The sequence below is a fragment of the Caretta caretta genome, chromosome 15, assembly GCF_965140235.1.
Source record: "Caretta caretta isolate rCarCar2 chromosome 15, rCarCar1.hap1, whole genome shotgun sequence".
Classification (NCBI taxonomy): Eukaryota; Metazoa; Chordata; order Testudines; family Cheloniidae; genus Caretta; species Caretta caretta.
This window is the reverse complement of record NC_134220.1, coordinates 27,277,632-27,304,859: the sequence shown is the minus strand read 5'-3', so window position 1 is coordinate 27,304,859 and position 27,228 is coordinate 27,277,632. Positions and strand designations below refer to the sequence as shown.

Genomic DNA, 27,228 nt, shown 5'->3' with positions numbered 1-27,228 from the left:
GGTCCTGAAATCTGAATAAACTGATATGCAAGAAAAAGGACAAGTGCTTGTCTATAACTACGGACTGTTGTGAAATTACTTATAAATTATTTTAGTTTAACTTCCATTTTGTGCCACTTTCAGGAAGATAACTGAAAAGTAACTGAGGGCCCTAACTAAACAGGTGTGTTGATTAAAGAGTTTCAGCTACCAAAGGCAGGATAGCTTAGGGTTTGGATGGTTTCCCTGTATTCATGGGACTCAGGAAGCTCAGCTATATATAGTGGCTGGCTAATCTTGTCTACTTGAATGATTCTTCATCCAGTACAACAGTATTAAACTGCTATAATTAAAATACACACCCTCGCTCAGCTGTGTTACCGAGATCCTTCACCTCGGCTATCTTCACTAGGAAAGCTGCAGGGGCACAGCTGCAGTGCTCCAGCTGCGCTGGCGTTTCAGTGTAGCTATTCTCTACAGCAAGGAAAGGAGTTCTGCTGTTGCTGTAGTTAATTTGCCTCCCTGAGAGGTGGTAGCGAAGTCGACGGAAGAATAATTCTGTTGACGTAGCATTGTCTATGCTGGGGGTTAGGCCAACTTAACTATGTCGCTCAAGGGTGCAAATTTTTCACGCTCCTAGGTCGACTCATCTACATCGCTTAACTCTTTAGTGTAGACCTAGCCTTAGTAAAGAGGATGGCATTAATAACCATGTCATGGAAAAACACACGGGAAGGCTCCAAACAATCCAAGGTGAACCTACTCTTGCAGTCTTGTACACAACACAGTATATTGCTTAAGTGGATCTGCTGTGCGGCTCCTCTTCCCTCTAGTCAGTCTTGCCTTTGCATTACAGCTACCAGAGCTACTATTGCAGAGTACCAGAAATAGTTTACTGCATACTTTTTCTTACCTTAATGCTAACCAGTCCTAAACTCTTCTGAAATTTTACCTGCATATCTTTAGTGCCTCTTCAATTTTTCCAGCATCTAATGACCTCAGTGCCAGCTTTGCCCCCAACTCTTGCTCTGTCCTTTGCAGAAGCAAAGCTAGTCTGTAAAGTCTTGATTCAGTGGAACGGTTCTTTGTTTTACTGTCATCTTTGGAATTTGTTGCTTGCATTTTTCTAGATTTTGCCATGGATTGGATACTTTCATAGGCTTTTATGTGCTCTTCAAGGAGCTGAGACATCAACAAATGATTCCCATAATCCTTGCCTGAAATAAAGATATCAAAATCCTCCTGCAACAAAAAGTAAAATAATAGAACAGAACTTTCTTACTCATGTGACTTACTTTAGAAATTTGTTTTGTTTAAGTTTTTACAAAGTTCCAGCCTTGCCTCAGGTTTCTCACTTTTTGAGTGGGGGATACAGAGCTTAGAAGAAGCTAGAGAGCTAAAAGCTATTGAAGCTAACTTAGAATTTTACCTAACTGACTTAAAACTTAAAACTAAAACTTAACAGACTAATAAACTAAGAACAAAGAAGCTTGGCACTTAGAAAACTTAGTAAACAAGCTCCGAAGCTCCGAAACACAAAACTTAGAAGAAGCAGCTTAGACGCTTAGATGCCTCCTTGGCATGGTGGGTCACCCCTCTTATAGGGCATGGGTGCTTGAGCCCTTCTTCCATGACCAAACTTAGTTTTCTTACCCACCAAAATGTTGGGGTACACTTTATAGGTGGGTATGTTTGTATGTATGAATAACATATACCTACATATTAATAATATTAAATTAGTTTTACATTGGTTATTTTTGTTTTTCCGGTTATTTTGGTTCTTTCCTTGTGGTGTATCTGTTTACCGAGGGCATGAACTTCGGAAAGCTCCCTAAGCCAGCCTACTTTAATGCATCCTTTATCTATTTAAGTTAAAGGTTACAGCCATATATGAACCTTATGCTTAACTTATTACTTTTTATCTAATCCCAAACGTATGTTTGCTCACTTTGCCTTAGCTCAACATACAGGATATGGCCTGTAGGTCCCTCGCAGTACAGCCAAACTACTTTAATATAAACCTATAAACCTATTATAATAAAACGAACAATTAAAACCACAAAAATATATATATACGCAAGCAAGCAGGCTAGCCCTATAGGCTACACTAGAAGGAGACTGGAACAGAGCACATTAACAGAAAACAGGAAAAGATTTCTGAGTTTTAATCCCAACTCTGCAAATGACTCACAGCATGGCTTTGGGCAAGTCACTGCTAACAAGGCAGTGACTAGCTTGGAGCATGCCATAAAAGTAATGGTGAACATCAACACCACTAAGGGCATGTCTACACAACAAGGCAATGCGCATTATGGAGGTGTGATTTCTAAAGAACATTGAAGTGTTATGCATTAATTGGTTTGTGTAAACCCTGCGACCCTGAAGGTGCACAATAAAAGTTCCCTGGTGTTCTTTAATGTAAGACCATTTAAAATTGTACCATTAAGGTGCTCTGTCCATTAGACCACAATTCCTGACTAGTAAGAATCCTAAGAATCATACTCCGAGCATGTGTCTTGCTGCACCGTGTAGATATGCCCTAACTCAAGATTAAGTGGTATGAATTTTTTTCAGCCACCAACAACATATGCCCAGGGAACTTTAGACCAGGATGGACTGATTTAAATCAGCAAGCAAGAAGCCTTGATTTAAATCCATTTTAATTTTGTTTTCTTGGGCTATTTTCCCAAAGAAAGGTTCGTTCTCATTGATTTGCAACTAAATATAGTTTTTACACTAAGTTTCACACTTCACTTTTTGCTAACCAGGAGGATATACTATATCTATACATATTTATTTAAGCAGTTATAAAGCTCAAGATACATTTATTCAAAATTCTTAATTTTTACGATTTTTATTGTGTTAGAAATGGGAGTCACATTTCTTATTTACTATATGATTTTTTATTCACAACTTCTGTCAAGCTGCATTTAGATGGAAATTGGAATTAAATTAAAAGTGTTCTCTCTGCACCTGCTAGCTAAACTGCAACGAAAAGTAATTAAGGCAAAATCATTTCTACACAACAGAAACTGGAAGTATTCACATTTGAAAAAATGTAAATACCAACATCTTTGTAAAGACTGAAAATAATATAGATACTGAATATAGTATATGACATTTGAGACATTTAATAAAATTTGAGCTGATATTTTCCCCCTGATTCTGTATATATTAAATAATCAGAAGCCTTTAACTCATAAAAATTTGAGGAGGGCTTATTGATGCAGCACATTAGTTTTATTAAATTTAAGTTATACTAAGTTTAGGTCTTAACATAGGTTGTCATAATTTCAAATTAAAAATAAACCTGTTTAAAAGTAAAAAAGAGAAACCTATTTAATGTAAATAAAATCAGGGTTAATGTATATTTTTTAAAAAATATATATATTTATTTTATCCACTCTGCTTTATATTCCTTAAAATACTAGCATGGAAATATTTTAAATGACAAAATCTCTCTATCAATCTTCATCATCCATAGCCATTTGAACATTTTAAATTTATTTGTAAGTCACTATTACACACAGAGAACATAGTAAAATAGTAGCTAAAATTACATTTTAATAGGATGGATTTTTAAAAATGCATCATTTAATAACATTACTCAGGGTAATTTCAAACTTATTTTAATTTCTTGTAACTATAAAATACTTACCTGCAAGCTAGCAAGTGTTTCAAACATTTTTAAGTTTGCTTTACATTCATCTTCCTTCAGAGGATTTTCTGTAAGATAGGAAAAATAGTTACTTATTGAGCTACTTACTGGGACAATACATAAAGGGGTAAGTTACAATTTACCTTTCTGAATGCTAAGCAGGAATTTAAGAACCTCCACAAGTGTCTTTGTTATACACATTTGTGTTTTGCGCTGGAAAAAAAATAGTGATAAGTTAATATTTCATTTGGCCTTTTGTAGGTAAATAGTCTTAGGTATACAGCTCAGATTAACTAATTCTGCTGCCATCACAATTACATCTAATATAGGCAATATTCAGACATTACTACCAATGTCAGGTAGAGACCTCTCAAGCTTTCATTATAGTGAAGACATGGTCAAGACTACTTATTTTTCTAGGATTTATTTTAATGAATCCAAAAGCAAAGGAAACAGAAATTCAATAATACAAATATGTATACTTTGTACATGTAACATTGTAGTACCAAAATTATTTACCATAGTCACAGCAATTTACTGGATTATAAATGAGATTTGAAAAAACAAAACAAAACAAAAAAACACAACACACACCTGGTAATTTAGTTAGACAAAAACAGAATCTAGAGCCTAGAATAGCCATTTTTAAAATACATTTTATTCTTACTAGTGAAAGTGCATATCCATAACTTGCAAGTATTGAAAGAGAAGGTTACTCATCTTGTAACACCCCTCGGTGGGCAGCAATCAATCCAGCGGGGGTTGCAATAATATAGACACGATAAATCAACTGCTGAGTGCTCTCCCGTCGACTCCGGTACTCCACCAGAATGAAAAGCGCAAGCGGAGTCGACGGGAGAGCGGTCAGCTGTCAACTTACCGCAGTGAAGACACCACGGTAAGTAGATCTAAGTACGTAGACTTCAACTACGGTATTCATGTAGCTGAAGTTGCATATCTTAGATCAACCCTGCGCAGTAGCATAGACAAGCCCTGAGGTTCTTCGAGGCCCTGTGGGTGCTCCACTTTAGGTGTCTTGGTGCCCTGTACTTCTAGTCAGAGACTCGTGGTAGCAGTGCCCCAGTTGATCACACACGCACGGCAGCCGTCTTGTGCCACTCTGAGCGGTTACGCACATGCAACCAACCATTACCCAGTTCCTTCTTTCTACCCCCAGAGGATCAAGCTGAAACTCCAAAGTAGAGCAGAGGAGGGTGGGTAGTGCAGCACCCACAGGGACAACCATCTCGAACAACCTCAGTTACTGCACAAGGTGATGAATCTGATGAATCACATCTGATGAAGTGAGCTGTAGCTCACGAAAGCTCATGCTCAAATAAATTGGTTAGTCTCTAAGGTGCCACAAGTACTCCTTTTCTTTTTGCACAAGGTGAGTTACCTTCTCTTCTTCTTCGCGGATTGTCCCTGTGGGCACTTCACTTTAGGTGACCGAAGAGCAGTGTCCCTCGGTGGAGAGAAGGGGCTTCGGAGTTGATGTATACATGGTGGAGAGCACCAATAGTCCAAAGTGAGCATCTGCAGCTGACTGCTGTTCCAGGGCATAATGTTTGATGAAAGTATGAGGCGATGCCCAGGTCGCTGCTTTACAAATATCAATGATGGATACGTCTTTGAGAAAGGCTATCGATGTGGACATAGCTGTAGGAGGGTGTGCGAAGTCCAGAAGAACTTGCAGATTGTAATTTTGATAACAAAACTGGATACAATTAGAGATCCATTTAGAAAGTCTCTGTTTGGAAATGGTTTGGCCTCTTGATCGTTCTGTTGTGGATATGAATAGCCTGGACGATTTCCTGAATATTTTTGTTCTCTCTACATAGAACGCCAGCGCTCTGCGAATGTCTAGTTTGTGGAGGAATGCCTCCCTGTTATCTGCGTGCAGCTTGGGAAAGAATACAGGTAAGTAAATGGGTTCGTTGAGATGGAAGAGGGAGGTGACCTTGGGTATGAATTTAGAGTGTGGGCCATAGCGCTACTCTGTGCCCGAGGTTTGTTTGGTTCCCTCAGAGTTGAGTTAGGAGGCTTAGTTTTGCTCCTATGAGAGCTAGACTGCACCAGGTCTTTTGCTCCTCGGGACGTCTCGGTACCGGACGGCCCCGGTGCCTCGCAGTCCAGAGCTCTTGATGCCATCGGTACTGGGGCAGTTTTTGTGGTCGGAGATCACGTTCTAGGAGGCGAATCATGGTGTGGCGAAGAGCAAGACCACTTTTTTGTGGCTTTTTTAGGACCAAGGACCTTACCTGCAGGTGAGGACTGGTGAGGAGGTGTCCTGGACTTGGGGTCGGAGGCAGGTCAGAGGGATCTCTTCATCATTAATAGTTTTAGTTGAAGGTCCCTAGCCTTCCTTGTCCTCGCTGTGAATTTCTTGCAGTGGGGACTTTTGGGAAAGGTGTCTCTCCCTCAGGCAACAGACACACCACACGTGGCTGTCAGCCACTGGTATTGAAAGTCTGCAGGTCAGACAGCGTTTGAAACCTGGAGAGCCAGGCATGTCTGAGAGGCTAAACTGAATAGAGAATGGGAATAATCCCAGTCTAATGCCTTTTGAGCAACTGCCCCAAATTAGGATTTACATTTGTAATTTAATTAATACTCATGGGAGGCAACTATGCAGGTCTCTGTACCAAGATGAAATGTGCCTCAAAAATATGGGGAACATTTCTGACAAAGTGGTTTTACCTTACATCATTTGCTTTTTTACAAATGGATGAATGGATACAGAAAGCAAAAGATATTCACCTTCATATCTCTGAAAGGTACATTAGCTTTTACCAATTCTCCATTAATCACCCTCTTTTTCTACGTGTGCTAAAAGCAGCATTTAGAATGATCAACGTACATGTATTTTGTGAAGTGAAATTAGTTAGTACCTCTTCAGAATTATCTGCTTCTTTCTGTAATACCAGTCTTGCCCATATAGACAATCTCTCTGCAACTTTCTCAGCGTCAGCAAGAGGCAGAGATTTTAATAAGTTTAGAGATTCCTCTCCCTGAAAACAAAAAGGTATAAGTCAAAAACAGTTTGACAAGACTTAGTATTTGCTGTTGAAAGAACTTGAATTTTCTTGTCAGTTATCTTATGCATATTATCTCATCTCTTTACTGTCTGACATTATAATGGTGCCCCACCAGATGAGAGACTTTTTAAGTTCAATTTACAACTTGGGGAGTCTATTAACTTTCTCCTTTTATAGAACAGACAGTTTGCCATAACATACAAACTCGCTAACATCCCAGAATAGTTTTTAGCATGTGTAGATCCTTTGATTCAGAGATCTGAGGGCAGCTAAACTGCAAGTTTATTTGTTGATAATTACAATAGGTAAAGAAAAAAGCAATTTCTTTAAGAGTTCTTGCAAAACCGTTGATTAGATAGCATTTGTACAATGCTTCTACATTTACAGCACTACACAAGTATGACTACTTTTATTACCACATGCTGGTAAGAAAGTGGAATAGCAGAAGTTGGCTAGTGTTGAAAAAGTGACTTTCAGATTTTTAAGGTCAGAAACTGTACTTTGGAGGGGGCCTGTCTGGTTCCTTTCCTCAGTTAGAGGAGCCTACCACACTGCAGGTCCATTACAGGGAGGAATATCCTAGACCCAGATCCTGATATGCAAGAATAATCATAGATAAGGCTACCTTTATGTCACGGAGGTCATGGAAGTCACGGAATCCATGACTTTCAGAGATCTCCCTGACATTCTCCGCATCAGCCGCAGGGGCTGTGGGACTCTGGGGCTGGCAGCCAGCGGGGCCCTGGCAGGGTTCCAGTGACAGCAGTAACAGGGGGGAAACCTCCTCAAGGTTCCAGTGATAGGTGACAGCCTTGTGCGGGGGAAAGGGGAAACCTCTGGTGAGTGGCTCGGGGCGTCCCATTTTCTCTTTGGGAAATACGTTCACCCTGGAGCTTCCAGCTGCCGCAGGCAGAAGGGGAACCTCACAACTCCCCGTCACCACGGTGGCGGGGGAAACCATGGAGCTGCAGCAGCAAAAGTCTCAGACAGGTCACGGCTTCCATGAATTTTTTGTTTATTGCCAGTGACCTGTCCGTGACTTTTACTAAAAATAACCATGACAAAATCTTAGCCTTAAATCATAGATAAAGGTGACCAGCAATTCAATGACTAAACAGTCTCCTATCATAATGCAGCAGTACTAAAGCCTTGAATTCCCTACTAATGCATGCTGAAGGTTCAGCACATTCCTGAGCTCCACTAACATCAATAGGACTTAAGGATATGCTTAAGTGCTTTGGTGAACTGTGACCTAAAATGTCCAGTCAGAAAGCTCTGCAGAAGAGGAAACCACTTGCTAGTCACAGGGATGCAGAAGGAGGGTGTTTGTGCTAGTAGAGTTGCTCAATACCCCTTCCCACAAAAAATGGTTTGTGACATACTCCAACTCTTAGGCTCTCTTTAAAACATGGAAACTGACTGGTTTTGTAGTGATAAACACCCATTTTTTCATGGTCTGTGTGTATAAAAACATCTTCTGTATTTTCCACGGTATGCATCCGATGAAGTGAGCTGTAGCTCACGAAAGCTTATGCTCAAATAAATTGGTTAGTCTCTAAGGTGCCACAAGTCCTCCTGTTCTTTTTGTGTCAAATATGGCAATTCTGCCAAGCCAGAAATGACTTTTTTTTTTCTTGCTGGCTTGGAGAAAGTCAACCACACTCAACAGCAACTGCAGAAAAGCTTCTTAGAAGATTTCTAGCATACCTTATTTTAGCATACACTGTTTTCATCCTTTCTGGCAGTGAATGAAGGAGGATTTACCATGTTTTACACTTTATGTCAAAACATAGTAGTTTCTGTAGTGTACACATGCTTTCAGTGACTATGCATTAGTTCATGGAAAACCATGATAAATTTAACTTACTCATATCTTAGTCTATATATATAGGCTTGATTTTCAATACTATCATACTGGCTACAACCAGTGTTAGTATGATTGAATGAATTGCATACACAGATGTTTGTCAAACTGCAGTAACTGTGCACAGTTCTGAAAAATAGGCCCCAAGTATTTTTAAATGTAGAGACCAAATGACTATTAAAACTTTCATACCCTATCTTGATCAATCAGGTCCACCATCCTCAAAATATAGACTTCCACACTTGGCAACATGTATGCTGCTACAATGTTCAAAGCATCTTCCAAAGAAGTAGGGGTATCTTGTTTAAGAATGTATTTCACGAGTCTCTGAAACAAGAAAACAGACATGGATACTAAATCTTGCTGGAAATGTTTAGAAGTAGAACTGCCAGGGCCTTGACTCCCTGCCTGAGGTTTTCCCCAATGCTGGAGCCTTTCATTACAGCAGGGAAAAGCTCTGGCATCAGGGAGGCAGCAGTACACTACGCTGCTAAAAATAGCAGTGTAGATGTGAGAGGCAGTCCCTGGGCATGTAGAGAGCCATGCAGGGTACATACCGTAAAGTTCTAGTGCATCTGGATTTTACTTGCCTAAACAGTGCCTCACCAACTACACTGCTATTTATACCCGTCTTAGCTGGGCTGTGATGCTGAGCCAGCAAGGGTTAAAACAACCAGCAGGCTGCATGACCCAAACATAACCTTTAAGGACATATTAGAAGAGTACTGAAATGGTAAACAGGGCCACTCTTTGTGGATAGTTAGAAAAGCCATGTTAAATAGACTACAGTCCTTGAAATGTAGGCCTGTATTGTTAGAGAATTAAGAACAGATACTAATTGTATTTATCTGTGTTTACTGATATCTTCTTAGAAGTTTAACAATGTGATCTAATTTAGCTTGCAGATGCTAAACTTCTGTTCCTGTCAATGATGTTTCAGGACTATATTCTATTGATTCAGAAATCAAAAGGGGATATTAATATTTAGATGGAACGTGTGGTGTAATATAATTGTCTTCATTTGTCTTTGAAATTTGTAGTAGACTACCTGTGAACTGTCTGATGGTTAATTGTCTTATGCTAATGCAGCGTTTCCCAAACTTTTTTGGCCACGGAACACTTTTTAGCCTATTACGGAACACTTATATTATTTTGTAGTCGTTTGATTTTCAAATAAAAAATTGCGTTATTTATGCTCAAATATATTTTATTTTATAAAACAAAGCAAAAATACAAATTTAAAATAACTTGAACTAACAATTTCTAACTGGAAAGCACGTATAAAGTAGTACAAAAATCAAGTGCAAGGGTCAAAATTAAATTCTAGATTCTTTCACGGAACACCTATTCACATTGTGTGGAACACCAGTGTTCCGTGGAACACAGTTTGGGAAATGCTGTGCTAATGAATGCAACTAGTTTCTGGTGTAAGCCTAGGAAATAGAAATTAGCTTCAAAGCAACAATATACATTACCTATTCTTCAGCCAAGGAAGCCCTGCTGTGACCACAGCTTGCTTCCACTAGAAAGGAAGTCGTACCTGATCCTGTTTTATCTCAGATCTGCTTAAATTTTGTCACGGAAAGTCTAAGTCACAAGACTGAGGTCTCCAGGTCTACTCTGGATTATCTCTGCAATTTCTCAAGGAAGAATTTGTAAAACTATGCACATGGACAGCCTATTGGACTATAACCTTTTAAATTGATTCTAGAAGGATTTTTACAAATCAGCAACCTCACCACTTCTGCTATGAAACTGACCTAAGAACTGTATTCATATCTGTATGTATAATGATCTTTAACCATCACAGTACTTTTTATTAATAAATTTTAGATTTAGTTAATAAGGATTGGCTGTAAGCATGTACGTGGGTAAGATCTGAAATATTCACTGACCTGGTAGGTAATGTATCTGATCTCTTGGGATTGGTAGAACTTCATATATGGCAAATAAGGCTTTCAGTAACCCTCACTATATTAGACTTGACTGTCTGGAGGGGAGCCAAAGGTTGGAATGCTTAAAGGGAACTGTATTTTGGCTTCTTGATAACCAGTAAGCATTACGGAAGCTATTTAGTTACTGGCTTGGTAAAATCTAATTACAGATAGGATCCTATCAAATTCATGGTCCATTTTGGTCAATTTCATGGTCATATGATTTAAAAAAAAATAAAAAAATCATGATTTCAGCTATTTAAATCTGAATTTTCAGTGTTGTAATTGTAGGGGTCCTGACCCAAAAAGGAGATGTGCGGGAGAGGCAGTCGTAAGGTTTTCATGTGCAGGGGGGGGTGGGGGTAGCGGTACTTCTACCCTTACTTCTGCACTGCTGCTGGCGGCAGCGCTGCCTTCAGAGCTGGGCAGCTGGAGAGCGGTGACTGATGGTGGGGATCCCAGCTCTGAAAGCAAAGCCAGCGTCAGCAGCAGTGCAGAAGTAAGAACATAAGAATGGCCATACTGGGTCAGACCAAAGGTCCATCCAGCCCAGTATCCTGTCTACCGACAGTGGCCAGTGCCAGATACCCCAGAGGAAGTGAACCTAACAGGTAATGATCTAGTGATCTCTCTCCCGCCATCCATCTCCACCCTCTGACAAACAGAGGCTAGGGACACCATTCCTTACCCATCCTGGCTAATAGCCATTAATGGACTTAACCTTCATGAATTTAGCCAGTTCTCTTTTAAACCCTATTATAGTCCTAGCTTTCACAACCTCCTCAGGCAAGGAGTTCCACAGGTTGACTGTGCACTGAGTGAAGAAGAACTTCCTTTTATTTGTTTTAAACCTGCTACCCATTAATTTCATTTGGTGGCCCCTAGTTCTTATATTATGGGAACAAGTAAATAACTTTTCCTTATTCACTTTCTCCGTACCACTCATGATTTTATATACCTCGATCATATCCCCCCTTAGTCTCCTCTTTTCCAAGCTGAAAAGTCCTAGCCTCTTTAATCTCTCCTCATAGTGGACCGGTTCCAAACCCCTAAATCATTTTAGTTGCCCTTTTCTGAAACTTTTCTAATGCCAGTATATCTTTTTTGAGATGAGGGGACCACATCCGTATGCAGTATTCAAGATGTGGGCGTACCATGGATTTATATAAGGGCAATAAGATATTCTCCATCTTATTCTCTATCCCTTTTTTAATGATTCCTAACATCCCGTTTGCTTTTTTGACTGCTGCTGCCCACTGCGTGGACGTCTTCAAAGAATTATCCACGATGACTCCAAGATCTTTTTCCTCATTAGTTGTAGCTAAATTAGCCCCCATCATATTGTATGTGTAGTTGGGGTTATTTTTTCCAATGTGCATTACTTTACATTTATCCACATTAAAGGATGGCATGGTATGGTATTGCCACCCTTAGTTCTGCGCTGCTGCCTCCAGAACTGGGCCCTCAGTCAGCAGCCACCACTCTCTGGCTGCCCAGCTCTGAAGGCAGCAGCGCAGAAGTAAGGGTGGCATGGTACAGTATTGCCACCCTTATTTCTGCACTGCTGTTGATGGGGCACTGCCTTCAGAGCTGGGTGCCTAGCCAACAGCCGCTGCTCTGCAGCTGCCCAGCTCTGAAGGCAGTGCAGAAGTAAGGGTGGCAGTACTGCAACCTCCCTAAAATAACCTTGCAACCCCCTGCAACTCCCTTTTGGGTCAGGACCTCCAATTTGAGAAACACTGGTCTCCCCCATGAAAACTAAGTATAGGGGAAAAGTATACAAAAGACCAGATTTCACAGGAGGAGGCCAGATTTCATGGTCCGTGACATTTTTCATGGCCATGAATTTGGTGGGGCCCTAATTATAGAATAAACCACCAGTCTTGAGGTTGTTTGCCCTATTCTTTGCAGTTTGCCTGTTTAAGCATTCTCACTATAGGCCTCCAGTGACCATGGCCACATGTGTGTTCAGTGTCTGTATTCTACACCTCGCCATAAGTGTAGACAGAGCCCAAGGGACATGAGAAATGCTAAAGATCTAATCTCTAGTTGTCTGAGAATTGCCGATGATGCATTGGGGCGGGTGGGGGTAGGAAGCAGACTAAGACTGCTTTTCAAATACTTTGCAGAGATCTGTATTGAATAGAGTTTTTCTTTACCAAGCATCTCATTAAGAAAAAGGACAGTGCACCAAACCACAGGTAGTTACAAAATCCCATTTGGATTAGAAAATGCAGGACTACATTTTCTTTCTTTTGTAACCATCTCATTCATATTATTTGTGTTTGGTTCCTTTGTACAGGATAATAGCCTGTGGTAGCATTAAACAATGGAAAGAACTAATAAGCACCTTTCTGAACATGTCTCAACAGTAGACTACAAATGCTCACTTCTAATCCAGCCAACAAGCCATTTTAGTAGTTCTTAAATTTTCCTGTCTCCCAAAAGCAGGAGAATGAGGACTAAAAGTTACATTTACTTTGCTGATTTTATTTTTACTTGTTCTGGATTGTCTTTGTGTGGTCTGATTTTTTTCAGTAGAGCTCGGCTCTCATTTAGACTATCTAAAGGAAGAGGCCAGACTTTTCAAAAGAAATAACAGAACAATGGGAGCTGCTGGGTGCTAAGAGCTTTTCAAAGTCTGGCCCCTAAAGTCTTGTCAAAATACTCAAAGCCTTGTGCAGCCTAGTAATCTTTATTTGAATATATATTACAGAAGCAAAGTAAAAATATAAATAAAAATAGTATCTCTCCACTTACCATTATCATCTGTTTGTCCTTTAAAAGATTAGTATCTCTTATTCCATAGCCCCGTAACAGCTTCTTCATCTCCATCAGTCTGGAACTTTCCTGCAATAACTTCACTCTACAAATAGATGTGTCACTATTATTAATAGCTTTGCTTCTTCTTACTGCATAATTTTTTTAAAAATAAAGGTAAAAGAGTTCTACCCTGAATTCTAATTGAAAGAAAAAACAAACCAAAAAAAAGAGTGAAGTATCTTACAAGATTTTGAAGAGATGGGTGTTAGGAGTTAAGTAATGTTCCCTTACTTGACATGTTTCATTTCCAAATGCTGCTTCACTAGCTGCTCCACAGCAGCACTCCAGGGCACCACAGCACCATGCATTATCTGCAGTACTGCATCAAATATCAGCTGCAAAGAAATCCAAATTTCTATGAAAACAAAGCTCTATATTACATAAATCCTTCAAGTGTAGTTTACCCATGACTCAGTTAGATATGGAAGGTTTCTCCCTTCCCAAACTCCATTCATACAAGGAGGTATCCCCAAGTTTTACACAACACAGACACACCCTGAAAGCCTTCAAACTATCAGAATAATTTATAGCCCAATTCTATAATTCCACATGCAGAACTCCCATTGATGTTATAGCTGTGTTTTATATTTTTATAGTTTTCTAAGATGTATGCTTTATTTTCTTCTACGTTTCTGTCTTTTGGCAACCTTATTAAAAGGGATTAGAGAGCTTCTTCCAAAAATTTTAAATAAAATATTAAATCATGCAAGGTGTGCTACAAGGTTGTATAAAGTTCTTGAAGGTAGGTCTAATTGTTGTTAGATTACTAAAAGACTCAGGAAGTTGCTCCTGCAATGCTTCAAAAAATGTATATGTACCTTAACATAGTATTATACGAGAAAAAGAATTGCTGATAATGAAACAACTCTTCTAAAAGATAAACCTAAAACTACAAAGCCATGGTGACTGAGGTAATCCTGGTGGCTCAATGATAATGCAATGCACAACCACACTGGATGCTCTCCAAAATGGCACCACTGTGATTCCCCCCCTGAAATCATGAAAATCGAGGGTGCTCTGCACCTTGCAAAAGGCCACTTGTATAACTACCCAGGACAGTGGGAAAGCAGAAAAAAAACCAGCCTTAACTAAAGGGAAAGCGAAAAGGCACCAGATGAAGCAAAGAATCCTCTTAGGACTGACTGAAATGCAGGACGGTATTTGGCCCATCCCTTACTCCTACCACGCAATGTATTCTGTTCTTGAATATAAACATAATTTTTTCATTCATAACATAAAAAACAAGCTTAAAATCCATTTGTACATTTATTTAATGTACTTACATCTGTATCAGATATGCAGCCAATGACAGCTATTGCCTTTGCCTCCCACGCAGTTTCAAACACGGATGTAGATCGTGTACAACAACGTTCTAGCAAGTCCTGAGTATTTTGATAAATAAAGTTTAATATTAAACATTCAGAATTATGGCAGAAGCATTCCATAATTTCAACAACACTAAGGACCAGATTTTTTCATTCAAGGATATCAGAAGCTGGCCCTAAATTGTAAGAGTATATAGCAAACAATCATCCTTGACTTCTTGCCTAAAATAACATCCCTTTAAAAAGGGAGGGAAAATGGATACCTTTATATACTGCAAGAGAAGTTCATCCTGTTGTAGATTATGTTCCCGTATGTATGGCTTTATAAACTTCTCCAAAATGGATGGAATGAGCTCTGGTGCCAAAACTTTATCAAACATGCGGAATACTATTGTACTTGCATTCTCCTAGGGGGCAGAAAAACAGTTACAAAAACACAAGCTCCAGAGCATGTTAGAGTAGCACAACGAACAGCATTCTTCCCTCATTTCTCTAAGGGCCTTATCCAATGCCCACTGAAGTATAAGGAAAAACTTCAGGCCCTAACGTTCATTGCCCAGCCCAAAGAAAACCAACCCCCCTACAGACTTCTTCCACAAAGCCTTCTTGTGTTGAGCTAAACTTTTGATTTCTCCTCCACTACAAGCTTGTACTGTCACCCAATAGACACTATCAGAAACTGTAAACTAATAGGGGAAGGGACGATGCCTAATCACATATATATAGCAGTTTATATCTTGAAAGCATTTCCATGCAATAAACATACTTCATGACACCCTTTTGTGGTGGTTTAATATTATTATTCCTGTGGAACTCTCTTCCAGAGGATGTTGTGAAGGCCAAGACTATAACAGGGTTAAAAAAAGAACTAGATAAATTCATGGAGGATAGGTCCATCAATGGCTATTCACTGGGATGGGATCCCTAGCCTCGGTTTCCAAAAAGCTGGGAATGGGTGACAGGGAATGGAGCATTTGATGATTACCTGTTCTATTAATTCCCTCTGAAGTACCTAGCAGGGGCCACTATCTGAAGACAGGATACTGGGCTAGATGGACCTTTGGTCTGATCCAGTATGGCCATTCTTATGTATAGGGAAAGCAAGGCACAGCAAGATTAAATGATCTACCCAAAGTCAAAGGCCTTGTCTACACTTGCAGCAGCATGTAGGGTACATGTAGCTACTTGGTATGGACACAGTGGCAAAATGAGGACAGACACATGCATGGAATTAAGCAGCAGGTCACAACTTTAACACAATGGAGGGGCGCTACCTGCCCATCACCCATATTCTCTTATACCAGGCATTTAATTGGTTCCAGTGCAGGGGTTACAGGGCTCCTTACTACATAACCCATAAGACAGGGTAAGCTCTACTCAGCCAATCTTTCAGGCCTGAGCTCCAAGTCTCATCACCCTCCCCACCAAGAGGGAGACAGAGGGTCAAGGGTCACAAGGTCTGACCTTGGACCGCAAAGGCCACTAGGTCTCACCCTATCACTTGAGCCTGAGGCCCAGTACCAAAATCCCAGGTCTTTTACCTCTGGGAACCGTTCACAGTATTCTCTTAACTGCACTAGAAACCCAACGCAAGTTGCGATGAATAAACAACTCCTGTTAGGTACTGTAGAGGGGCGAGCACCCCGCTCTGGGGAGAAAGGGGTTAAAACCAGCTCTGGGAAAGAGTTGCCCCAAGAGGCCAATCAGGTGAAGGCAGGTAGCAGCCAATCCAGGCCTGGTAGGGTTGGTATAAAAAGGGCTGTGAGCTAGGAGGCAGGCAGTCTCATTCCAGCCTTAGGAGAGGAAGGACTGCACTGGGAGCACAGGGTACCTTCAACAGAGCAGTGCTGGGGAAGGGGAAAGCTGAGCTGGGGAGCTCAGGCCTGGTGACCTCCCAGGCTGAGGCCTGACAGGAAGGCCTAAGGAGGTACTGGGGCTGCAAGGAAAGGCAGCAGGTCCAACCCCCTAGCCAATGGTGAGTGGCCATTGCAGACTGCAGTTTGTCCCTGAATAAAGGGGCTAGATGAGGACTGGCAGTGGGTCACTGAGGTGAGGTGGTCTCAGGGGAGTGGGGTTCCCTGGGTGAGGGGCAGCACCCCAAGGTAAGGGGCACTGTGGTCCAGGAGGAATGTGAGGCCTATACATGGTGGAGATAAAGGGACTGCAGAGGGGCAGGTAAGGGCAGGGAGAAACTGGCCAGAGGAGGGTGCTCCTGAGCTAGATAAGCTCATTCCTGGACTGACCAGTAGGAGGTGCCATGCTGGTGAGTCAGCAGCAATCGACTACAGGTACCAAGTGTGTTCCTACTCAACCCACTGTGGCTTGAAAGTGCTGCAAGGAAAACTCCTTGATCCTTTGCTAATGGGCATATGGGAAGAACCTCATCCCTTACCCCCCCTAAACAGCTGACTGGCTAGACCCACAGCATCTGTCAGGCTAGGTTCTTATTCCTAGTTTGAGTGGTAGAGTGGGCTGCTGGCACAGAGCCAAAAGAGGCTACACATGGCCCCTGAACTGGGCTAAATTCTGGGAAATGCTGGCCAATCAGCACTCCTCTCCCACAGCTGGCCAATGGGTGCCTCAGATTCCCAGGGGGAGGCACTACCTATTGTTGTTTGGTGAGTGTCTCCCTCCCTTGCTACTGGGACTGTCCTTTTCATTGCTGGCCCCATCAAGTTCACTCACCTGTTGATGCAGGAGGCTGGCCAATGCTGCAGTTAAACATGGGCTGTGTCCACACTGGTGCATAGTTACGTGCAGCAGTGAAAAGTTCTGGATGGGGGGAGGCTGCGGGACACTATACTGCTAAAAATAGCACTGTAGACGTGGGAGGCAGTGTTCGGGCTTGTAGAAAGGTTTGGCGTGTTTGTACTCTACACACTTAAGCAGTGCCTCACCATCTAAGCTGGTATTTATACCCAGGCTAGCTGAGTGTACTGTACATGCCATAAAGTGTACACAAACCAAAAAGTCAGTGTCAGAGCAGGGATTATTGGCTTGAAATCCTATGCTCAATCCACAGAACTATTCTGGCTCGGTGACTTTTATGACGTGCCAACCATACAGACAGTTCTCAGATATTATTTTTAATAAGCCTGCAATACTACCTTTTCAAAATCACACAGCGCTAGTTTGCAGCTGTACTTTCTGTAGAGATCTACCAATTCTTGTAAATCATTCACCAGCTTCTTTAACCGATGCACCTCTTCACAATCACCACACTTCTGAAACATCAGAGAAAAATTTCCTGAGGAACTTATCGATAATTGTCTGAAGTTTGCGTATTATGTGAAGGTCTTCGTAGAACTGCTATTTTTTTCATAAAAAACATACAATTTAAAAAGTCAGCCCATAGTCTGAAAAGGGGACATATCAGGAGCGGCAAGAGACAATTCATCTGCTTTTCATTGAGCATTTAACATGTAGGGCTCAGACGGTTTAAAGACAGCAGCTCTGACAATTACTGTGTTCTACTGATAGTTTCCACATTTTCAGCTTTTGCAATGAGCAGTTGGTTTGCTTTGTGCTTTATTTCTTGTCACCTGTCCCACCATATTTACAGGTGCTACTGTATCTATAGAATACATATGACTATAACCTACATAAATTTACTTTTATTTGCATGGACTAACCCATTATTTGAAAAAGCTACTTGCGCCTACACCCCCATTGCATGGGGAGGAGGGGGGGAAGTCCTAATTCTGTGGAATGTTTGTTTTAATGAAAGCTTAAAATCTACTAAGTTTGTCTTTCTTTTGTCGAGATACATTCAGCTTACATTTGAAAGAGTAAGCCAATTCAGTGTCACTTTCTGCCTCTACAAATAGGCATGTTCATTGCCTTTGCCATGGTCCAGAACTTTGGCAAACAGCAACAAGTTAAACAAGACTAATTAGTTTCACCATTTCTAGTCAGCAGTGACTGTCGGTAGCTACCGGTGTGGTGCTCCGCTCTTGTTTGATGATAACAGTTGGCTGCGTGTGTGTTCCCTCTGTGTGCTGCTCCAGCTCTGTGCAGATAGCTAACATAGCAGACCCCAAGAGAACCCCCAAAAACCAGACTCTAGTAAGGTACGAAGGAACCTGAGCCAGGTTTATTGTCAAATGAAGCATGGTAATAGTTCCCTATAGCCTCTACAGGGCATACGACTCTGGCAATGGACACAGCTCAGTCAGTGGCAAGACACTCCACTGCCCCCTAGGCTGGTCAAAGATATGCGCTCTGGGACCTACTTTTATACCTTCGTGGGACTGATTACTCATCATAGTTCAAATGAATCTATCCATCATGTTGTCCTTTTGACCCTGTCTTTAAGATATACCTGCCTGTTCCTTGTTATGTCTGTGGAGTATCTTGCCACTGTCTTGGCACAAGTTCCTCTCATTAGCACTTTGTGTGTGTGTGTGCACATGCCTCGAACAACCTTTTCTTGCCAACTTCTGTGAGTGGGACCTGCCTCTGGCTCACAGCCCAGCTTTGCTTATCACTGCCTGGAAGTACTTTGGTTCAGGCTTTACTTTGATTCAGGCTTCAGGCCTTAGACTGGGCCTCTGATACAAGAATTTATGTTTCAGGGCCTTCTCTTTCTACAGTGACACTCTCAAGAACCATGTCAATTTCATGCTGCTGCTAAGAAAAGCTGACAGATACCAGAATTATTAATGTAGGAGTAGGATTCAAAACAAAAAGAGGCTGGTGAGAGAGTAGCAAACACCATATCGTCCCTCTTCACTGCACCCAGAAGGCTCTAGAAGAGGGGAAGAAGAACTCCCTTTTTATTTCTATCTGACAATTTTGTATTGCTGTCCATCATTAATATCTGTGTGCCTGAGTTGGTCCCTGAACCTGACTGGTGAGCACTCACCACACGGTAGCCTTCCATGTCTTGCTAATAGGTTTATGTCCTCCTGATAATGTGTTTTGTTTTTTTTTTAAAGCCATAAATTGTTCTGTAGTAATGTTATATTGCAGGTACTATACAAAATTGTACTATAGTATATTTACTACCTTCATATATAGGGATTTATGGCAAGAGTGAGATTCTCAACTTTATTGAACACAGGAATTTGCTAAGTGTTATGATTTGTCACAAAACAAAAAGAAAAGGAGTACTTGTGGCACTTCAGAGACTAACACAATAAAAGTGACTGAAACTGCAAAAATATGTTGTATTGCTGAAGAGACAGCAACAAACAAACTGTCAGAGCTACCATAATTGATTTGGTTTGTATAATCACAAACAAGTTCAGAATGTGTCAAAAGATTTGTTGTAAATATTGTTGAGAAGATCAGTCAGGAACTTTGACATGCTATAAGTAATTCCCCCCCTGCCCCCTTATGGGCTAGGGAGAGACATGTTACATCCCAATTTCGGAACTGCAAACGTGTTAAGGCTAGCAAAAAGGACATTTTGTTAACACGGCTAAAAGATAAGACAAAGGAAGATAGGAACTTAATTCCTCATTTCCCTAAAATTAGTCTTCCCTCACCAAAAGAATGTATTTGATTGCTATTACTGGGTCTTAGCAATCATATTATAAAAAGACTACATGTTAAGATCTGTCCCAGTAATGTAAATATTTAGTCAGCAACATAGTGTTATCAATTAACTATACTCCTTACCAAGGGAATCCAACGCCAGGAAGATGCCAGGCCCAGTTCACCTGGATTTTTACTTGTAAAAAACACCTCTGCCATTTGAAGTCCATTTTCTGGCCAATTTACCTAACCAAAATATTAGAAATTAGTGAGACTATCAGTACAAGTGTAGAAATACAAGGTTTTTTTCAGCATAAATATACTTTACCTTATCAGAAACAACAAGGAGTGCGGTGGCATCTTAAAGACTAACAAAGTATTTGGGCATAAGCTTTTGTGGGTAAAAAAACACTTCAGATTCACAGAGTGAAAATTAGTAAAGTTAGAAAAGGTAGTTTTCACTCCATGCATCTGAAGAAGTGGTTTTTTTACCCACAAAAGCTTATGCCCAAACAACTCTGTTAGCCTTTAAGGTGCCACTGGACTCCTTGTTTTTTGTGGATACAGACTAACACGGCTACCGCCCTGATACTTTACCTTATCAGTTAATTCAAGATTTCGGGCTCCTTGTTCCAGCCATTTTGCTAATATTTTCTGAAATACATAATGATTAAAATGTTGTGTTAAAGAAAAACATTTACAATAATATGAAGTAAAATTATTAATTTTTGAAACAAACTATAGAAAGTCACTATTAAAGAAATGGCTTTTCTGAGTATCAAAAATACCATTTCTGCAAGAGGCTTGCATATAACAGTGTACCTTAATCTGAAAAAAAAAAAAAAAAAAGTCATCTGCATGGATGTTTCTTTTAAGAGTTTTACCTGTCCTTTTGGCACAACCCTCCTTACAAAAGGAATCACAACATTTTTAAACCACAGACACAGTTCTTTTACAGGAATGGTAGCACAGATTGTGTTAAGCAGGTCCTCCAGCATTTTCACATCAAAGCTGCTTTCAAAATCTGCCTAAGATATAAAAAGCAAAACAATTATGTTTTTATTATAGCATATGCTATTATATAATAAAGATACTGCTCTTTCTAACTTGGCTTTTTATATTACTGAAGAGTTTGGCCATTCAGTGATATGAAAACATGTCATGTTAAAAAGTGTAGTCAAGTTAAACAAAATCTAAGTGAAGTGAATTTATCACAACATATAGAACACAATCTTGCTGCCACAAACTTCAGTGGAAGCAGAAATGGGCTTACAATGTTGTTGCTTTAGAAAACCAAAAAGTTATGGATCTCTAGCTCTCTCCAGCAAGACAATGGGAAATTCAATACCTTGTGGCCAGCATTTTGGATTTGTTACATCTCAATCCACATAGCTGTTTTCAAAGCATTTTCAAGGCAGCAGTCAAGTCTTAAGCAAGCCTTAAAAATTCTGTTAGTGAGCAAGATTCATGGCCCCTAAGAAGGTAAACACGAGACAGCAAGCCTAACAGAGTCCCAAAAATGTCATCTTTCATGGCTTTGGCATCCCCCAAAATGGACTTATCTGGAATGTTACAACAGAAATTAATTTGTCTAACCAGTAACAAGTTCAGAACGCAAAGGAAATAGGATAACGTAAGTCAGCCTCATCAAAGATGGGATTCTCTCAGACTTTCTACTCGTCAAGGAGGTGTTTAATATTAGACTTTCTAGAACAACAGATTTTAAAAAAAGAAAAGGAGTACTTGTGGCACCTTAGAGACTAACCAATTTATTTGAGCATAAGCTTTCGTGAGCTACAGCTCACGAAAGCTTATGCTCAAATAAATTGGTTAGTCTCTAAGGTGCCACAAGTACTCCTTTTCTTTTTGCGAATACAGACTAACACGGCTGCTACTCTGAAACCAGAGATTTTAAAAAACACTTGAGACTTCATACCTGATGCCTAAGCCAGAGGTATTGCGCACAAGGAAGATTGCCTCCTTCTAGCTGAAAAAGGATGTTCTTGAAAATGTCTTCATTATTCAAGAATTCAGTCCAAGCAATTCCACTAGGAGTGTGATGAGGAAAAGTGTTTAGGCTTTCATGTAAAGTATTTAAAATACATACACATGTTCCACCAAGTTTTTATAGAACAAAGATAGTGGTAAAGTGAATATAGGTTTTTGAAAAATCATCTCTCTTCTATGACACACACCCACAAATTCCAATTTTCTGCTAAATAATGCTTAAAATACAGCATCTGCACCATAAAAATCTAGGTTACATATTTTCACCATGTAGGCTTGACTTAACTTCTCTTCTGGTTCAAATGGCCAGGGTTTACTTTGTACGCTCCCTTCTGGCCTCCTCAGTTTTTGTTTTGCAAGGAGGCACAATACAGCTACTTGGTGGTATATCATGAGCCCAGTGAAGGAATAAATACTAATGTCCAAAAAAAGGCTGCAGTGTGCATTTCCCCCTTCGTGTGTGGCAGAACTACCACCAACCTAATGGTTACATAGAGGGAAAATTAGACCCCACATACAAGGAAGATACACATTTTTCTGTTTAATTTGCTTGTAATTAATAAATAAATCAATCAAGGAGACAAACAGCAGAGCAGGCTGACCTCCTATGCAGATAGGAAATTAAACAAGACCATAGAAGAAAAGGAAAAAGGCTGACATACTAGATTGAGCCTTTGGCTAACACCAAAGCAGAGCAGTTCTGGGGAAAAATTGAGATTCAGAGTAAAGGAACTATGACTGATGGTCACAATTCCTTTTTTTTTCTCCCACATGCTCCTGGAGGCAGAAGTAGCTTACTGCAGCCCACTGGAGCTAGGTTACTTCCCTCTCTTTTGTGCTACCTCAGCTGTCATGTTAGGGACAGGAGTGGAGCTCTGCTCCTTTCTCACTACCTGCTCTGGGGGTGGGGTGAGAGAGTAAAAGTATGAATGAAGGAGGAGACACCAAGTGGAAAGCCCGACATAAAAAGAAAAACATTTTTTAATGGAAACCTGAATTTCTCTGGTCCAAAGGCTCCATAGAAAGTAGTTAGCCTTGCTTGAGCTCTCAGTACCTGTACAGAGATAAAGGAGTTATTTTAGTTGAAGGGAAAACTCTAGCTATTCAGAAAGTGATGTTAAGAAAAACCAATATAAAAATGATAGGTACAGGTGGTTTCCAAAATCTCTAACCAATTAGTCAAGCAGGACAATTTACGTAGTACATATTATTCCAAAAATTCAAGACGATAAATGGCTTACACTCCACCTCCTGTACACTGTCAGAATACCATTTTAGCTGCAACAGGGCTTAATAAACACAAACATTTTATAATTGTTTAAAAGCTCCTTCAGAACATTAAAAATTCAAGAGACAAACATCAGATTGATCTCTCTAGCTTCTAGAGTACTCAAGAACCATTCATTTCTATAGGAAGAGGAAGCATTTCATTCTGAAAGCAATATCTGTATCAGGATCTCATCTCATTTTAAGAGTGTTTTTAGATTAAATTTTTAAGACATTTAGACATTAATCCAATTTTTAAAATTGCCTAACTGTTTAAAGGAAGTCAACACATTTTTAAAATTAAGGCAATTTTTATTTGTTCTCTTACTTCTGTTATGGACACTTGAACCCCATCAGATAAGGAAGCAATCGTTTTGTTATCTCTCTTCAAGATCTGAAATGAATGTATTAACACACAATAGTTGACAATACTGTTGATGCATAATGTATCAGATATTGCACAGCACTGTAGAATTTTAATGTAAACACTAACAAAAAACTAGTATCTTCATAAATCAAGGACTTGATCCTGCAAGTTCTCAATCTTTCCACAGGATCTCTGCATGTATGTAGAGCCTTGCAAGTTCACAGGTATCCACTTTATATCCATGGACCATTTCTGCGGATAGCAGACAGATGTGGATACAAATTTTGTATCCGTGCAGGGAAGGGGGTGGCTTGGAGCCGCAGCCCGACCACGGTCAGAGCCAGGCAGGCAGCCATGGGGAGCCGTGGCGGACCTTCCACCTGCCCTGGGCTGGGGGCCCAAGCAGCCCCCAGGCAGCTCCACAGGTCTCCCCCCTCCCAGGCCAGCGAGGAGCCCAGCCAGGGAACCGTGGTGGACCGTCCACCTGCCCGTGGAGTGTGTGTGGGGGAACAGAGGAGGGTGTGGGCAGGGGAGCAGCCCCCGGCCATATCCCCGCCCTCCAGGCTCTCTGCCCAGCCTAGGACAGGTGGAGGGTCAGTGACTCCACACAGGCTCCCCACAGCTGCCCATATGGCTCTCCCCAACCAGGCTCTGGCAGGAGGATGCCTCGGAGCCTAGCCCAGCCCCCAGTGTAGAGTCCTGCAAATCCGCAGATATCAGTGGATATCTGCAGATACACAAACGTGTATCCGATCTGCAAAAAGTATCTAAACAGGGCTCTACATGTATGCAGTGTTTGCAGGATCAGGGCCATAATATATCTACCTGGTTCTTTTAAATAAGGCAGGAAAGTCTGGAATGTGAAAAGAACGAAAAATTCAAATAAGTGTTTAGTTTTCAGTCCATGCAAAGGGCTTAGTAAACCTGCTGCGCCCAAGACTAAATCCTGGTTTCCAATGTGCAAACGAAACCCTGTCCTGCTCTTTGTGCAGGGGAAAGAGGAAAAGGATCCCTTCACAACACTCAAGAGCATAAGGAAAGTCAGCTAGAAAACTAGTCCACACACCACATCTACAAGCAAAAATGATTTTCATATTAGGCAATGTGTCTGGAATGCTTGCTGTTGACAGTAAGTGTTAACTGGGAATATGCTTTACCCTAGCATAGAGAAGCAACAAAGTGTGCTCAACAGCATCTCCCCTTTTGCTTAGCCCTTAGTCTGCATAATTTTTTGGCCAGTCCTCCAAAACAGTATCATTCTTTGTTGAGCTGCAACATCCCTTGTAGAGTGACAGTCATTCAAGTCAAGTGGGAAAACAGAGCAGAAATGTACTGGTATGAGCAATTTCATATAAAACTTACTCTGATTTTAGCATAGTTTAACATTTCCTGAGTTGTTTCATACGTCAGCCATGGAGTATTTATGCAGTAATTCACGACAAAATGGTTATCCTGTTTGATTAAAGAAACAGTTTAAAATTCTTAACTCTAGGCTCCCTTTCAGCTTGGTTGAATGTGTGCAACAAGAGTCGTGCAACATACCTGTATTTTATGCAGATTTTCTTTAGCTTCATCCACAAGATCTAACCAAACTGTTTGACCATAACTCCCAATGGAAGATGAAGCCAATTTCTCTAAAATGGCACTTGCTTTTACTTTGTAAACAAGCTGTTTTAAAAAACAAAGGCAGACACTTTTAAAACTAGTGTCCTACTGCTTTAAAGAGATAATCTCTCTCTCTAGTTGAAAGGTCATCACATGGTCAGATCACAATATTATTCTGGAGGAAACTACGTCCAAATAAGGTGAATGTCCTCATTTAAGAAGTGCCTATCATGGTACTTCTTGGCTTACTAAACTATACATGTTTGCGCAGGAGTGCAGGGTGGGTGATAGAGTTCTCTGGGCTTTTTCCATATGATGTTTTATAAAGTTGAGTTAAGTTGTATAAACTCCTATTTATCTTCAGGACCCTGGAAAGATTAAATTCTTTAAAAAAAAAAAGCGCCTATGGCTATTTTAACTCATTATTAATACAACTATAAAGTTAACTAATCAAAACATGCTGCTAATCCCATCTATCTTGATCACCCATTAACTCACTCTCTTTTGAAGTAAAAAATTATTTGTTGATAAATTCTAATTTCTCTTGATCAATTTCAGAAAATATGTCCACTAGAAAATTTGGTTAATCATAAACAGTTAGCATTTCATATCTAAGGCGAGTGCTACAGTCCTGCTTCTGCTACCATCCGAGTCAAATGGCAAACTCCAGTGAATTGCCATAGAAAAAGCTAGTGCAGTATTGGCCCTAACGTGATTTTTTGTCAACTAAGAACAGTCTGTCTAAAGAAATAGTTCAAGTTCAGAATAAGGCCAAGAGAGCTTCCCCCGGGAGATGCTGAGGTCTCTAATAGCTAATAGGAATTGAGGGAGCTCAGCACCCTGCAGGATTGGATCCAGTATCCCAAGGAAGTTCTAATAATAATGCAATGACTCAAACCAATTAGTCTTTTTATTGTTAATCAACATACATTAAGTGCTGCTCTTCAAGCAGCGCTACACCCCTGATGCTTATATGGGTAACCTCCATCAGAAGGCATACTTTATGAAGAATGGTTCAGAGATATATTAGTTATGTCAGATGAAAATTTACTTCTTTCACACACAACTGCTCATCTTAAATCAGTTTATTTTAAAGCTAATTCATAATTTGAATGTTTTTTATATCCTATTAAGAAATTAACAAAGACAGAAACTCAGTTCATAAATTCAATCTCACAAATTAATCTCTTAATTTATTGCCAAGTATGAGTCATTTACCTCAACATCCAGTCCAAACTGAACAGCAAAATTCTCAGCTTCAGTAAACTTGTGCTTGTGAAGTAAGCGACTTAATCTAGGGAGAGAAATTAAATAAAGCGTGATAAGGTATCAAAGTTACATAAAGGGAAAGCAAAATTTCAAAACAGAAAATATACCTGTTTTCCGGCAAGGCTTCTGTTAAACTTCTCAATACTAAAACAGACACCGGGCCTTCAGGGGACCTGAAAGCAATTATGGAATTATGACATTGTATGAATATAAAATAATTGTACACATGTCCATATAACAGTAATCTAATTAAATGCAAATATATGACTTACTTTTGGTGATTTTCATTAATTCCTTCCAAAAAGTATATTGTATCCTGCAGTAGATAATTATTAGAAACTAAAGTTACAAAAAAAAGAAAAAAAAATCTCAAGCAGTACAAAGCAACTAACAATAATGAAGAGGTTATTAATTTGGAATGTAAATATTTATTTTCTCTTACCCAATATCTCACCTATTGCTGTCTCACTAATATTTTGTCCAGGATGGTTGCCACCATCTAAAACTTAAGATGGCCCAAACTGAACTCTGTCTTTCTACCCAAAATCCCCCCATTACCTCAGCTCAATTACTGGTGACACTTTCATTCTAACACTCATGCCCTCAACAGTAGTG

At 40.2% G+C, this 27,228-nt stretch overlaps 1 protein-coding gene across 6 annotated transcripts in view; it reads right to left on the bottom strand.

Moving 5' to 3' along the window:
* The window catches only part of KNTC1 (kinetochore associated 1), an 80,574-nt gene that overhangs the window by 36,634 nt on the left and 16,712 nt on the right, over positions 1-27,228 (bottom strand). For 4 of the 6 annotated variants that reach the window (XM_048821899.2, XM_075120073.1, XM_075120074.1 and 1 more), the window contains exons 14-34: positions 26,886-26,929; positions 26,721-26,786; positions 26,563-26,638; positions 25,282-25,407; positions 25,102-25,191; positions 23,701-23,766; positions 23,099-23,160; positions 22,036-22,147; positions 20,984-21,127; positions 20,697-20,753; positions 20,244-20,345; positions 17,729-17,845; positions 14,885-15,028; positions 14,580-14,678; positions 13,528-13,631; positions 13,234-13,339; positions 8,732-8,866; positions 6,529-6,648; positions 3,781-3,850; positions 3,638-3,705; positions 932-1,221 (exon numbers count right to left, since the gene is read on the bottom strand). In XM_048821899.2, the coding sequence (XP_048677856.2) occupies positions 932-1,221; positions 3,638-3,705; positions 3,781-3,850; positions 6,529-6,648; positions 8,732-8,866; positions 13,234-13,339; positions 13,528-13,631; positions 14,580-14,678; positions 14,885-15,028; positions 17,729-17,845; positions 20,244-20,345; positions 20,697-20,753; positions 20,984-21,127; positions 22,036-22,147; positions 23,099-23,160; positions 23,701-23,766; positions 25,102-25,191; positions 25,282-25,407; positions 26,563-26,638; positions 26,721-26,786; positions 26,886-26,929 (2,198 nt within the window). The remainder of the gene's footprint in view (positions 1-931; positions 1,222-3,637; positions 3,706-3,780; positions 3,851-6,528; positions 6,649-8,731; positions 8,867-13,233; positions 13,340-13,527; positions 13,632-14,579; positions 14,679-14,884; positions 15,029-17,728; positions 17,846-20,243; positions 20,346-20,696; positions 20,754-20,983; positions 21,128-22,035; positions 22,148-23,098; positions 23,161-23,700; positions 23,767-25,101; positions 25,192-25,281; positions 25,408-26,562; positions 26,639-26,720; positions 26,787-26,885; positions 26,930-27,228) is intronic. The other 2 variants (XM_075120075.1, XM_075120076.1) reach the window with 2 other exon arrangements.